This window comes from Penaeus japonicus, unplaced genomic scaffold, assembly GCF_977035675.1.
Source record: "Penaeus japonicus unplaced genomic scaffold, GWHDUDI00000001_assembly GWHDUDI00000017, whole genome shotgun sequence".
Taxonomy (NCBI): Eukaryota; Metazoa; Arthropoda; class Malacostraca; order Decapoda; family Penaeidae; genus Penaeus; species Penaeus japonicus.
This window is the reverse complement of record NW_028234419.1, coordinates 23251943-23262535: the sequence shown is the minus strand read 5'-3', so window position 1 is coordinate 23262535 and position 10593 is coordinate 23251943. Positions and strand designations below refer to the sequence as shown.

The 10593-nt window shown below is 48.4% G+C and overlaps 1 protein-coding gene across 1 annotated transcript in view; it reads left to right on the top strand.

Moving 5' to 3' along the window:
* The first annotated feature begins 5655 nt into the window (after positions 1 to 5655).
* Positions 5656 to 10593, top strand: part of LOC122246580 (protein gustavus) — a 141599-nt gene continuing 136661 nt past the window's right edge. The window contains exon 1 of the mRNA XM_043005226.2: positions 5656 to 6649. Within this exon, the coding sequence (XP_042861160.2) occupies positions 6144 to 6649 (506 nt within the window). The 5' untranslated portion in view covers positions 5656 to 6143. The remainder of the gene's footprint in view (positions 6650 to 10593) is intronic.

Sequence of the window (10593 nt, the reverse complement as noted above, 5' to 3'; positions counted from 1 at the left end):
TCTTCCCCCGACCCCCTCCTCCTCTCCCTTCCCTATTCCCCCGTCCCCTCCTCCTCTACCACCTTCCCCCGACCCCCTCCCCCTCTCCCTTCCCTATTCCCCCGTCCCCCTTTCCCCTCTTCCCCTTCCCCTCCCCCTTTCCCTTTCCCCTCTTCCCCTTCCCCTTCCCCTCCCCCTTCCCCCTCTTACCCGTTCCCTCCCCCTTTCCCCTCTTACCCTTCCCTTCCCCCTCTTACCCTTTCCCTCCCCCCTCCCCCTTCCCCTTCTCACTTTCCCTCCCCCCTCCCCCCCTTCCCCCCTTCCCCCTCCCCCCCTTCCCCTTCCCCCTCTCCCTTCCCCCTCCCCCCACTCCCCTCACCTACTCTACCATCCCCCATGCCGTGCGCCTTTTGTGCGGACGGAGTGTTCTTTGGAGAATGGCTGTGCTGAAATCCGAAGGGGCGTTCTGTGCAGATTCTCTCTCTCTCTTCTCTCTTCTCTCTTCTCTCTTCTCTGTGGCTTTGTAGGCTTGGTTGCTTTGACACTTTATTCCATTGTTTGCGCGTTTCTCTTCCCCTACCTCTTATCTCGCTTTTTCTTTTCTCTCTACCTTTTCCCTGGCTCTTGTCTATTCCTCACCCTCGATCCTTCGATCCCTCCATCTTAAATTTCATCCTTTCCCTCAACCACACTGTTTTCCTCTTCCTCTCTTTTTTCCTCTCTCCCTCTCTTTCTCCCTTTACTATTCGTATTCATCTTCTTTTCCTTACCCCCCCTCCCCCCCCGCTCTCTCTCTCTCTCTCTCTCTCTCACTCTCACTCTCACTCTCACTCTCACTCTCACTCTCACTCTCACTCTCTCTCTCTCTCTCTCTCTCTCTCTCTTCCCTTCCCCCCCTTCCTCTTCTCCCCCTGTGCTGAAATCCGAAGGGGTCCTCTCTCCTCTCTCCTCTCTCCTCTCTCCTCTCTCCTCTCTCCTCTCTCCTCTCTCCTCTCTCCTCTCTTCTCTCTTCTCTCTTCTCTCTCTCTCTCTTCTCTCTCTCTCTCTTCTCTCTCTCTCTCTTCTCTCTCTCTCTCTTCTCTCGCTCTCGCTCTCGCTCTCTCTCTCGCTTTCTCTCTCTCTCTCTCTCTCTCTCTCTCTCTCTCTCTCTCTCTCTCTCTCTCTCTCTCTCTCTCTCTCTCTCTCTCTCTCTCTCTCTCTCTCCTCCCCCCCTCTCTCTTTCCTCTCTCTCTCTCTCTCTCTCTCTCTCTCTCTCTCTCTCTCTCTCTCTCTCTCTCTCTCTCTCTCTCTCTCTCTCTCTCTCTCGCTTTCTTTCTTTCTTTCTTTCATTCATAGCCACACTGTTTGCGGCCTCGTCTCCCTGCCTTTACATTTCACCCAAATCGAGGAACCAAGATTGTTTATGTTTTTTCTGGTGGTGCTTTCCCCTTTCTCCTCCCCCACCACACCCCTACCCTTACCTCTTTTGTTTACCTTTTTGGAGAGAGGACCGAGATCAGCTGCTACCCCCACCCCTTCCTCCTCCCCTCCCCCCCTCCTTTTACCGTTCCCCCCATCCCCCGTCATTCACATCCTTTCCGTTGTCTTACTTCCCCCTCCCCTTCCCCCCTGTCAGACCAATCCTCTCCACTCTCCTACCTCCCTCCCCTACCCCTGTTTACTTCCTTCGTTCCTTATCCCGTTCCCCGTTCCTCTCCCCATGCCGCTCCCCTTTCTCCCTCCCCTTGTCCCTCTGTCATTTCCCTCTCCCCCTCCCTTCCCCTCGTCCACCTCTTATTCCACTTTTCCCCTCCCCTCATCCCCTCCCCTCACCCCCTTCCCCTCACCCACACCCACACCCCTGATTCCCAGCTGCAGATGGCCTCAATTACTCACCGTTAAAGGTAGGCGTTCCATAATTATTCACTGTCATGGGAAACAAGTATCCGGTTGCCCCCTCCCCTCCCTTCCTCTCCCCTCCCTTCCCCTCCCCTCCCTTCCCCTCCCCTCCCTTCCCCTCCCCTCCCCTCCCCTCTCTCCCTTCCCATTTCCCTTCCCTCTCCCCCTCTTCCTCCCCTCCCCTCCCTAGTAACCTTATTATTGCTTGATCACCTTGCTTTTGTATTAGGGGAGGGGGAGGGGGAGGGGGAGGGGTGAAGGGGGGTATTGGGGTAGTGGACAGAGAGAGGGTGTGAGGTTGGATTGCACAGTGACGTTGCAGATTGTTGCTTACATTTTGCAGGAACACGTGGATTGAGGGCGGAGTGTCTGGGTTTCCTTTCGTTGGGGAGTAGGGAAAAAAGGGGAAGAGGGGGGGGATGTGCATTTGTTTTCTTTGGTGGTTATGAACTCTATTTGTAATTAACCTAATGAGAATTATGTTATTAGCGCAATTGTTGCCCAGCTGGCGTTGTAAGTATATTTGCATTATTATTATTATTATCATTATTATCGTCATAATGATAACGGCCTACCTATGGTTATAGGTATTGTTATTATTATTTAGTTATTATCATTATTATTGATATTAGTGTTTGTATTATTATTACCATTATTATTATTATTATTATTATTATTATTATTATTATTATTATTATTATTATTATTACTATCATTATTTTTATTATTATTAATATTATTATTTATTATTATTGTTATAATTATTATTATTATTATTATTATAATTATGATTATAATAATAAAAATAATAATTATTATTATTATAATTATGATAATAATTATTATTATTATCATTATCATTATCATCATCATTATCATTATCATCATTATCATATATTTTCGTTGTAATTATCGTTGTTATTCCATATATCCCTTTAAATGAATACGTGTGCGTTAGAGCGTGCATTCGTCAGTACAAGTACAAACATCAGTGTTGATAAAGGATTTTCGGAATCTAGTAGTTTGGGATGCTTAGTCTCCCCGCTCCCTCCCATGCAGATTAGGATCTCGCTTCCCCCCCCCCCCCCCGCCCTCCTCTTTTACCTACACCTTTACACCCCCCCCCCTTCCCCCCGCATTTTGTCAGATCACAGTTCATCCGCCGGCTGTTCTTAGCATTGAGATCACCTGGACGATTTTTCTCAGGTATGTTATCCCCCCACCCCCCTTTTTTTCTTTCTTTCTTTGTCCCCCCCCCCACTCTCTCTCTCTCTCTCTCTCTCTCTCTCTCTCTCTCTCTCTCTCTCTCTCTCTCTCTCTCTCTCTCTCTCTCTCTCTCTCTCCCTCTCTCCTCTCTCTCCCTCTTTCTCTCTCTCTCTTTCTCTCTCTCTCTCTCATCCTCTCTTTTCTCTCTCTCTCTCCTCTCTCTCTCTTCTCTCTCCTCTCTCTCTCTTCTCTCTCTCTATCTTCTCTTTCATCTCTCTCTCTCTCTCTCTCTCTCTCTCTCTCTCCCTCTCTCTCTCTCTCTCGCACACACACACACACACACACACACACACACACACACACACACACACACACACACACACACACACACACACACACACACACACATACACACACACACACACAATCTTTATCTCTTCCTCTTTCTTCCTTCCTCTCTTTCTCGCCTTCGTTTCCTTCCTCCCTCACCCATTCTGTCCATACCTCTCTAATCTATATCTACACCTCTGCCTTTTATCTTTATCTTTCGTTATTAATGTCTTTTTAGGGGGGGAGTAGGATCTCGGGGGGGGGGGGTGTAGGATCTTGAGAAAAGGATGGGTGGAAGTTGCCGTCGTGGTGGACGAGGAGGCGGAGGAGAGGTGTAAAGATGGTGGTGATGATTGATGATGATGAGATGGTGATGATTGATAACGACGTGTGGTGGTGATGAAAGAAATGTGGAGATGGTGGTGGTGATGATTGATAACGACGCATGGTGGTGATGAAATAAATGTGGAGATGGTGGTGGTGGTGATGAAATGAATGTGGAGATGGTTGTGGTGGTGATGGTGATAGTAGTTTGGAGATGGTGATAGTAGTGTGGAGATGGTGGTGGTGATTGTGATCATGGCGTTTGGTGATGAATGTAATGTGGAGACGATGGTGGTTTATGATGCTGATAGTAATCTCTCCTCTCCCTCTCTCTCATTCTCTCATTCATTCACTCACTAACTAACTTTCCCCCTTTCTCTCCCAATCTATTTTTCTCTACTATTCTCGCCCTCTCTCCCTCTTCCTCTCTCCCCACTTCCCTCTTCCCTCTTCCTTTACACTCCCTTTTTATTAAGTGTACCCGTTCTTCCTTTTCTGTAAGCATGTATTTTGTTTGTGTTATGTATTTTGCGCGTGCGCGTGTGTGCATGTGTCTGTGCGTGTGCGCGTGTTTGTGTTTTTGTGTATGTATCTATCGTGTGTGTGTGTGTGTGTGTGTGTGTGTGTGTGTGTGTGTGTGTGTGTGTGTGTGTGTGTGTGTGTGTGCGTGTGCGTGTGCGTGTGCGTGTGCGTGTGCGTGTGCGTGTGCGTGTGCGTGTGCGTGTGCGTGTGCGTGTGCGTGTGCGTGTGCGTGTGTGTGTGTGTGTGTGTGTATTTATGGAGCCATACATATCGATCCCGCTCATTAGGCCGGGGGACGTGTTTTCGTGGTGCGTGTATGGATGGGGTCCTTCGTCTGTGTGCGGGGGTTTATCGTATTGATTTTGTCCGTCTGTGAGCCGCTCATGGACCGAAATGTTGCCGATTTTTTTTTTTTCCATTAAAATCCTGTCTCCTGTTTTGGGAGCGTATTTTATTTTGTTGTCTCTTTTCTCTTCTTCTTTTGCGGCTTTGATAGCTTCCTTCCTCTTTATATTTTTATTTTTATTAGTTTGCATCTGTCGCACTTTTTTTCCCCTCATCGCACTAAGTTTGCTGTCTTGGGCGTTGTGTCAGTCTGCGAAATAAGTGTGGCGAGATACTTTCCTTTTGGCGGGGGACGGTGTTGGGTGTAGGCGGGGGGGCGGGGGGGGGGGTGTAGAGTGTGCATTCATTGAGGTGACTGCGACCTTCACCCTCCCATCCCCTCTCCTCTCCTCTCCTCTCCTCTTCTTCTGTCCCAGCTCTCTCTCGCCCGCTCGCTCGCTCGCTCGCTGCTATCCCCACCCCCTTGTGTCTAGTCCCTCTGCCGTTGCTCTCTCTCTGTCCCTCTCTCCCTCCCTTCCCCGCACCACTCCCCTCCCCTCCCCCACCCCCCGCTCCCTCTCTCCGCACCCCATTCTGCTGATACCCGGGTCCCTCCCCACCAGGGCTACCTCCCCCCACCCCCATCCCCAACCCACCCGCCAGCCCGTCCCGGTTGCAGTTGCCAGGTACTGCTTTAAGGTTGCCGTGTTGTTTATTAACGTTTCCACACACACACACAAGTCTTGTTTACTAAAGATGTATTTATTCCTTCGTCAATTGCGTCGTTTGCCAGGAGATTTTAGCCGCTTTTTGCGATTAGCTCTCCGCCGATGTGTTCTGCGGAGGTTGGACTTCGCTGATGAAAAAGGGTTGAGAGAGAGAGAGAGAGAGAGAGAGAGAGAGAGAGAGAGAGAGAGAGAGAGAGAGAGAGAGAGAGAGAGAGAGAGAGAGAGAGATAAAGGGAGAAAAAGAGAGAGGAATGAGAGCGAGAGAGAAGCTCTACCACCACCACTGGAAGCAGCAGCAGCAGCAGCAGCAGCGGCGGCGGCGGCGGCGGCGGTGGTGGCGGCCGCGAGGAGTGACGGACAGTTGCCTTTAGTCTAGTCAGGGAGCGCGGGGGTTGCGGGCGCAGGAGAGAAGGCGCGTGTGCATGTGGAGACGGAGACGGAGACAACGTCGGCCTCTCTTTTTATTCCCCCCCCTCTTGGGTGTCGATCGTGTGTGTGTCTGTCTGCCTGTCTCTCTCCCCATTTTTTTTTTAGGAAGCTGTGTCCTATTTTTTTTCACTCTGGATCTAATCTGAGACGCTAGTGTGGTATATACACCCCGTCCGTCACCTCCTGCTACGACTCCGACTCCAACTTTTGTTAAGGACACTGCCCGTGTTTACGCTCTAGTCACATAAGAGAGAGAGAGAGAGTTCGCGCTTTTTATATACAGATAATATATATATTGTAGAGATAGATTTAAAAAAAAGAAGAAGAAATATTGCTAAGTCGTTATTCTATTTGTTTGATGTTCGTTGTGAATGAACTCGTGTCATTAAGTGGTGATGATGATATGCTGAAGCAGACGCGTGGATGTACCATACACTGCCAGTGTTGAGGCCTTCGTATACCAAAGAATTGCAATCCCGCATCATACCAAAGAGTGCGACGAGGAACGTGGATGTGGCAGGAGCATGTTCTGACGAGCAGCCGGAGCATTGCCGCGGCCTGGGAGAGCCTTGCAGTCGAGGAGGAACCAGCGAGGTAGTTGCCCTAGTGAATTCCCGTCCGGCCGCTTCTGCTCCAGCCCTTGGGAGGAGGAGGAGAAGGAGCAGCAGCAGCAGCAGCAGTAGCAGCAGCAGCAGCAGCAGCAGAAGCAGGAGAAGCAGTAGTGGGCATAGCAGCAGCAGCAACAGCAGTAGCAGGAGCTCCGCCGCCAAGGATTGTATCGCCGTTTGTGTAGCTCCGCCCGTTGATCTGGAGGCAGCCAGACTCAGCAGGGGAGGAGACATCAAGGTGGAGGCCCTGTGGCGGAGCCTGGTCGAGACTTGGACGGCCGTACGCCTTAAGATGAAGGTCACGCGAGAGACGTCTTCCAGGTAGGTCCTCACGCCGTACGAAGGGCGTCTTTTCTCTCCCACCTTAGCTTGGGGAATCCTAGGTCACACTTCATACGGGGGTGCGTCGAGGTCAGCTGGCTGGGTTGGGTTGCCCTTCCATTCCAGGCCAGCTTAGGTCAGGCGTCATTCCTTCACCCATTCCATACCAGCCGAGGTCAAGCATCTTGCTATCCCTGTTCCATTATGTGACAGGCCGCATGCCTTAACCTCCCTTGGTATCCCGTTCCTTCCTATCTCACGTTAGACGTCGTGACTTTCCACTCCAGCAGAGGTCAGACACGGGTGAAGAGGAGAGGAGAAGGGGGAAGGAGGAAGAGGAGAGGAGAAGGGGGAAGGGGGGAGGAAGGGAAGGGGAAGGGGAAGGGAGAGAGGATCGTGCCGACAGACAGACGCTTTGGGACTCGGGGATAACCGTCTTGCAAAGGTCAAACACGAAAATGAAGCAGTTGTGTCTGGTCACGCAGGCCTCGGGTCGGGAAGGTGTCTGGGAATCACGAATTGGGGGAGGGAAGGAGAGAGAGAGAGAGAGAGAGAGAGAGAGAGAGAGAGAGAGAGAGAGAGAGAGAGAGAGAGAGAGAGAGAGAGAGAGAGAGAGAGAGAGAGAGAGAGAGGGGGATGGGAATTTAAATGAGAGGAAAGGGGTGAGGAGAGCGGCATATGATTAGAGAAGAGGGAATATCTCACACACACACACACACACACACACACACACACACACACACACACACACACACACACACACACACACACACACACACACACATACATATACAAGCGAAAGCGAGGGCGAAGGAGCTGCGCAACCAGACATCTTGCAAAGAAACCAAAAAATAATATGAACACTTTGCATGATGTAGTTGAAGGGCGAATCAGCTGTTTAAGAAAAGGGTTGTGGGGTTGGAGGTTGGGGGGGGAGGTGATTGGGAAGGATGGCGAGGGTTATCCCTGGCTTTCGTTTGGCCGTTTTGTTATGGGGTTTTGAGGTTCTGCAATGTGGATTTTTCTGTTTTTATTCTTTTGTTCTGGTTTTTGTTTGTGTTTTGTGGTGGTTCTTTGTGTTATTGATGTTATTGTTATTGGTACTGTTGTTGCTGTGTGTTATTTATGTTGCCGTTGTGACTGTTGTTGCGGTTATTGGTATTGTTATTTTCATCATCATCATCATTATTATAATCATAAACTCATGTTATTATTATTGTTTCCATTAGTTATTATTGTCTTGATCATCATCATCAGTCCAGTCGTCATCGTCATCATCATCATCATCATCATCATCATCATCATCATCATCATCATCACCATCACCACCATCACCATCGTTATTGCAGTTGTAATTGCCGAAGCAGGTCGAGTGATTACCCTCATCATCATTAATATTTTCCATTTTTATTCTCCCGTCGACATCATTACAACCTTAATTTTCTCCGCCTTTTGCAACCATTTCTTCAATTACTTCTCGCGGCAAATTGCCTGCTGTGATTGCTTGCTTTTTGGCGCATGATGGATCTGGCCGTTTGTTTCCGCTCCAGCTGCTGTATTGGGTTCATTACCGGCGCGTTGTGTTGCCTCATTAGTGTTTCCTGTTGGCCGGAATGCGCACCATCAAGCAGATAACATGTTGTGTACGTGTTCGTGACGTGTTCGTGACAACACGTGGTGGTGGTGGTGGTGGTGGTAATGCTGTCGTTGATGGTCAGTTTTCTTTATTTTTAGTTCTAATATCTTGAAGGAGATGGCTGTTTCTATTAGTCATTAGTTGTAATGTAATCATCAATCATCATCAGCACCACCACCATCAATCATCATCATTATCATCATCACCAGCTCCACCACCACCATCAATCATCATCATCATCATCATCATCATCATCATCATTATCATCACCAGCTCCACCACCATCATCACCATCAATCATCAAAGTTTGTTCCCAAAAGCCACCACGACTTGTGCTTCTCGTCGTCCGCCTTTAAGGGATATATGCTTCATCGCAGCGACGTTAAGAGCGGACGGAGGGGAAAGGAAAAGAGGGATAGGAAAGAAGGAAGGAAGGAGAGTGAATGGGAAGGAAAGGAAAGGAGAGGGAATGATGAAAGGAAAGAGAAAGATCAATGAAGGGAAGGGTTGGGAATGGAAGGGAACCGAAACGAAAGGAAAGTAAAAGAGGAAGTGAAGGAAATAGAAAGGGGGAGGGAGAGAGAAGGCAAAGTAAATGAAAAAAAGGGAAGGGAAGGGTTGGGGAATGGAAGGGAAACGAAAATAAATTGAAATAAAAGAGGGAGGTAAGGGAAGGAAAATAAATCCCGGTGGTACGGGGAGGAGGAGGGACTCAGGCTAAGGGGCACGAGGGGCTAAGGATAAAAGCCAAGGGGCAGGAAAGGGACAGGGAAAGGGGAGCAAAGGAAACGAATCCCGAGGGGAAGGAGAGGGAAGGGGAGGGAATAGAAGCCAAGCCAAGTGGAGGGAAGGGGGGGGAATAGAAGCCAAGCCAAGTCAAGTGGAGGGAAGGGAATAGAAGCCAAGCCAAGCCAAGTGGAGGGAAGGGGAGGGAATAGAAGCCAAGCCAAGCCAAGTGGAGGGAAGGGGAGGGAATAGAAGCCAAGCCAAGTGGAGGGAAGGGGAGGGAGGGAGGGCAGGAGAAGGGCGCGGAGTGGCCGCCGTGGGGAGGCTAGCGGGCGTTCCTTGGGTGGCAGGCGTGAATTAGCCGTAATGACAAGGTGATTGCGTGTTCCCGTGACAGGATGTGCGTGCTTGATACGAGGATGTGTTTGATTGCGAATTGTGCATGCGTCGCGCTGGCGATTTTTTTTTTTTTTGGGGGGGGAGGATGGACCCTCACCAAGCCTCATGGCGGAGGAGGTGGAGGAGGTTGAGGTCTCAAGTTCATGGAAGCTTCGCGGCCTGGCATCGATCGGGGATTCTTTGCAAACTAGTGGAAATTACTCTAGGTTATATACAGTGTATATGTATGTTGAATAGGTGAACGTGCACACAGGATGATAGGTATGTTTACATATACGTGATGGATTATGCATGTATATATGTATATGTGAGTATTGATGTTATGTTCAGTTTTATCTATTTTTATCTCTCTATCCACATATCTATTGGTCTATCAGTCTTTCAGTCAACCAATCAGAGCACACACTTGCACAAACAAACAGACACACGCCTTTGTAACAGTATGAATGCATATATTTATATTTATTCAAGTGTATGTTATTTACAAAGCCATTCACTCGTTCCGTATGTTATATAAGTCGTATAGTTCAACATGCAACTGTGTATGCACGATTCATGCCCAATAAACTGCTCACATTGAAAATGGGAGTGTTCATGGCAGATGCCTGATATGAGGAGGTGGTATTTACTCAAAGCATATGTATCGCATGGGAGTATTTCGGGGGGAAATGTTATTTCATGACCTCTTTTTTGGGGGGAGCAGAATATAATCTGTCTTTTTGGTCTTAATTGCTTTTGGACTCGGTTGTTCATGGCGGGAGGAATTGATATACTTTATAAGGTATGCTTTCGCAATGGCACACATGTGTTGGTGTTATTACGGTTCATGATTCATGTCGGTTTTTGCTTGTTTTTTTTTTCTTTGAGCAACATTAGTTTGTCCTTTGGAGTATTTGATTCATCTTGTTGTCATTGGGTTCATGGCGGGTTTTAATCTTTTGAGTATTTGAGTTAGCTGTTTGTAGTTAATGAGTTCATGACTTTTGTTTCATTTTGTTTTCGACATTAATGGACCTTTAGAGTCTTTTATTTATTTTATATTGTTGATGTAATTACTTTGACTCGTTTGCCTTTTGTAAGTGTAATTCTGAACCTCATAATATATGGGGATCATGGTCGTATACAGCTTTTGTTATTTGAATTGGCCTTGAAAAAGTGGACGAGAACGATTGATCAAATGTGG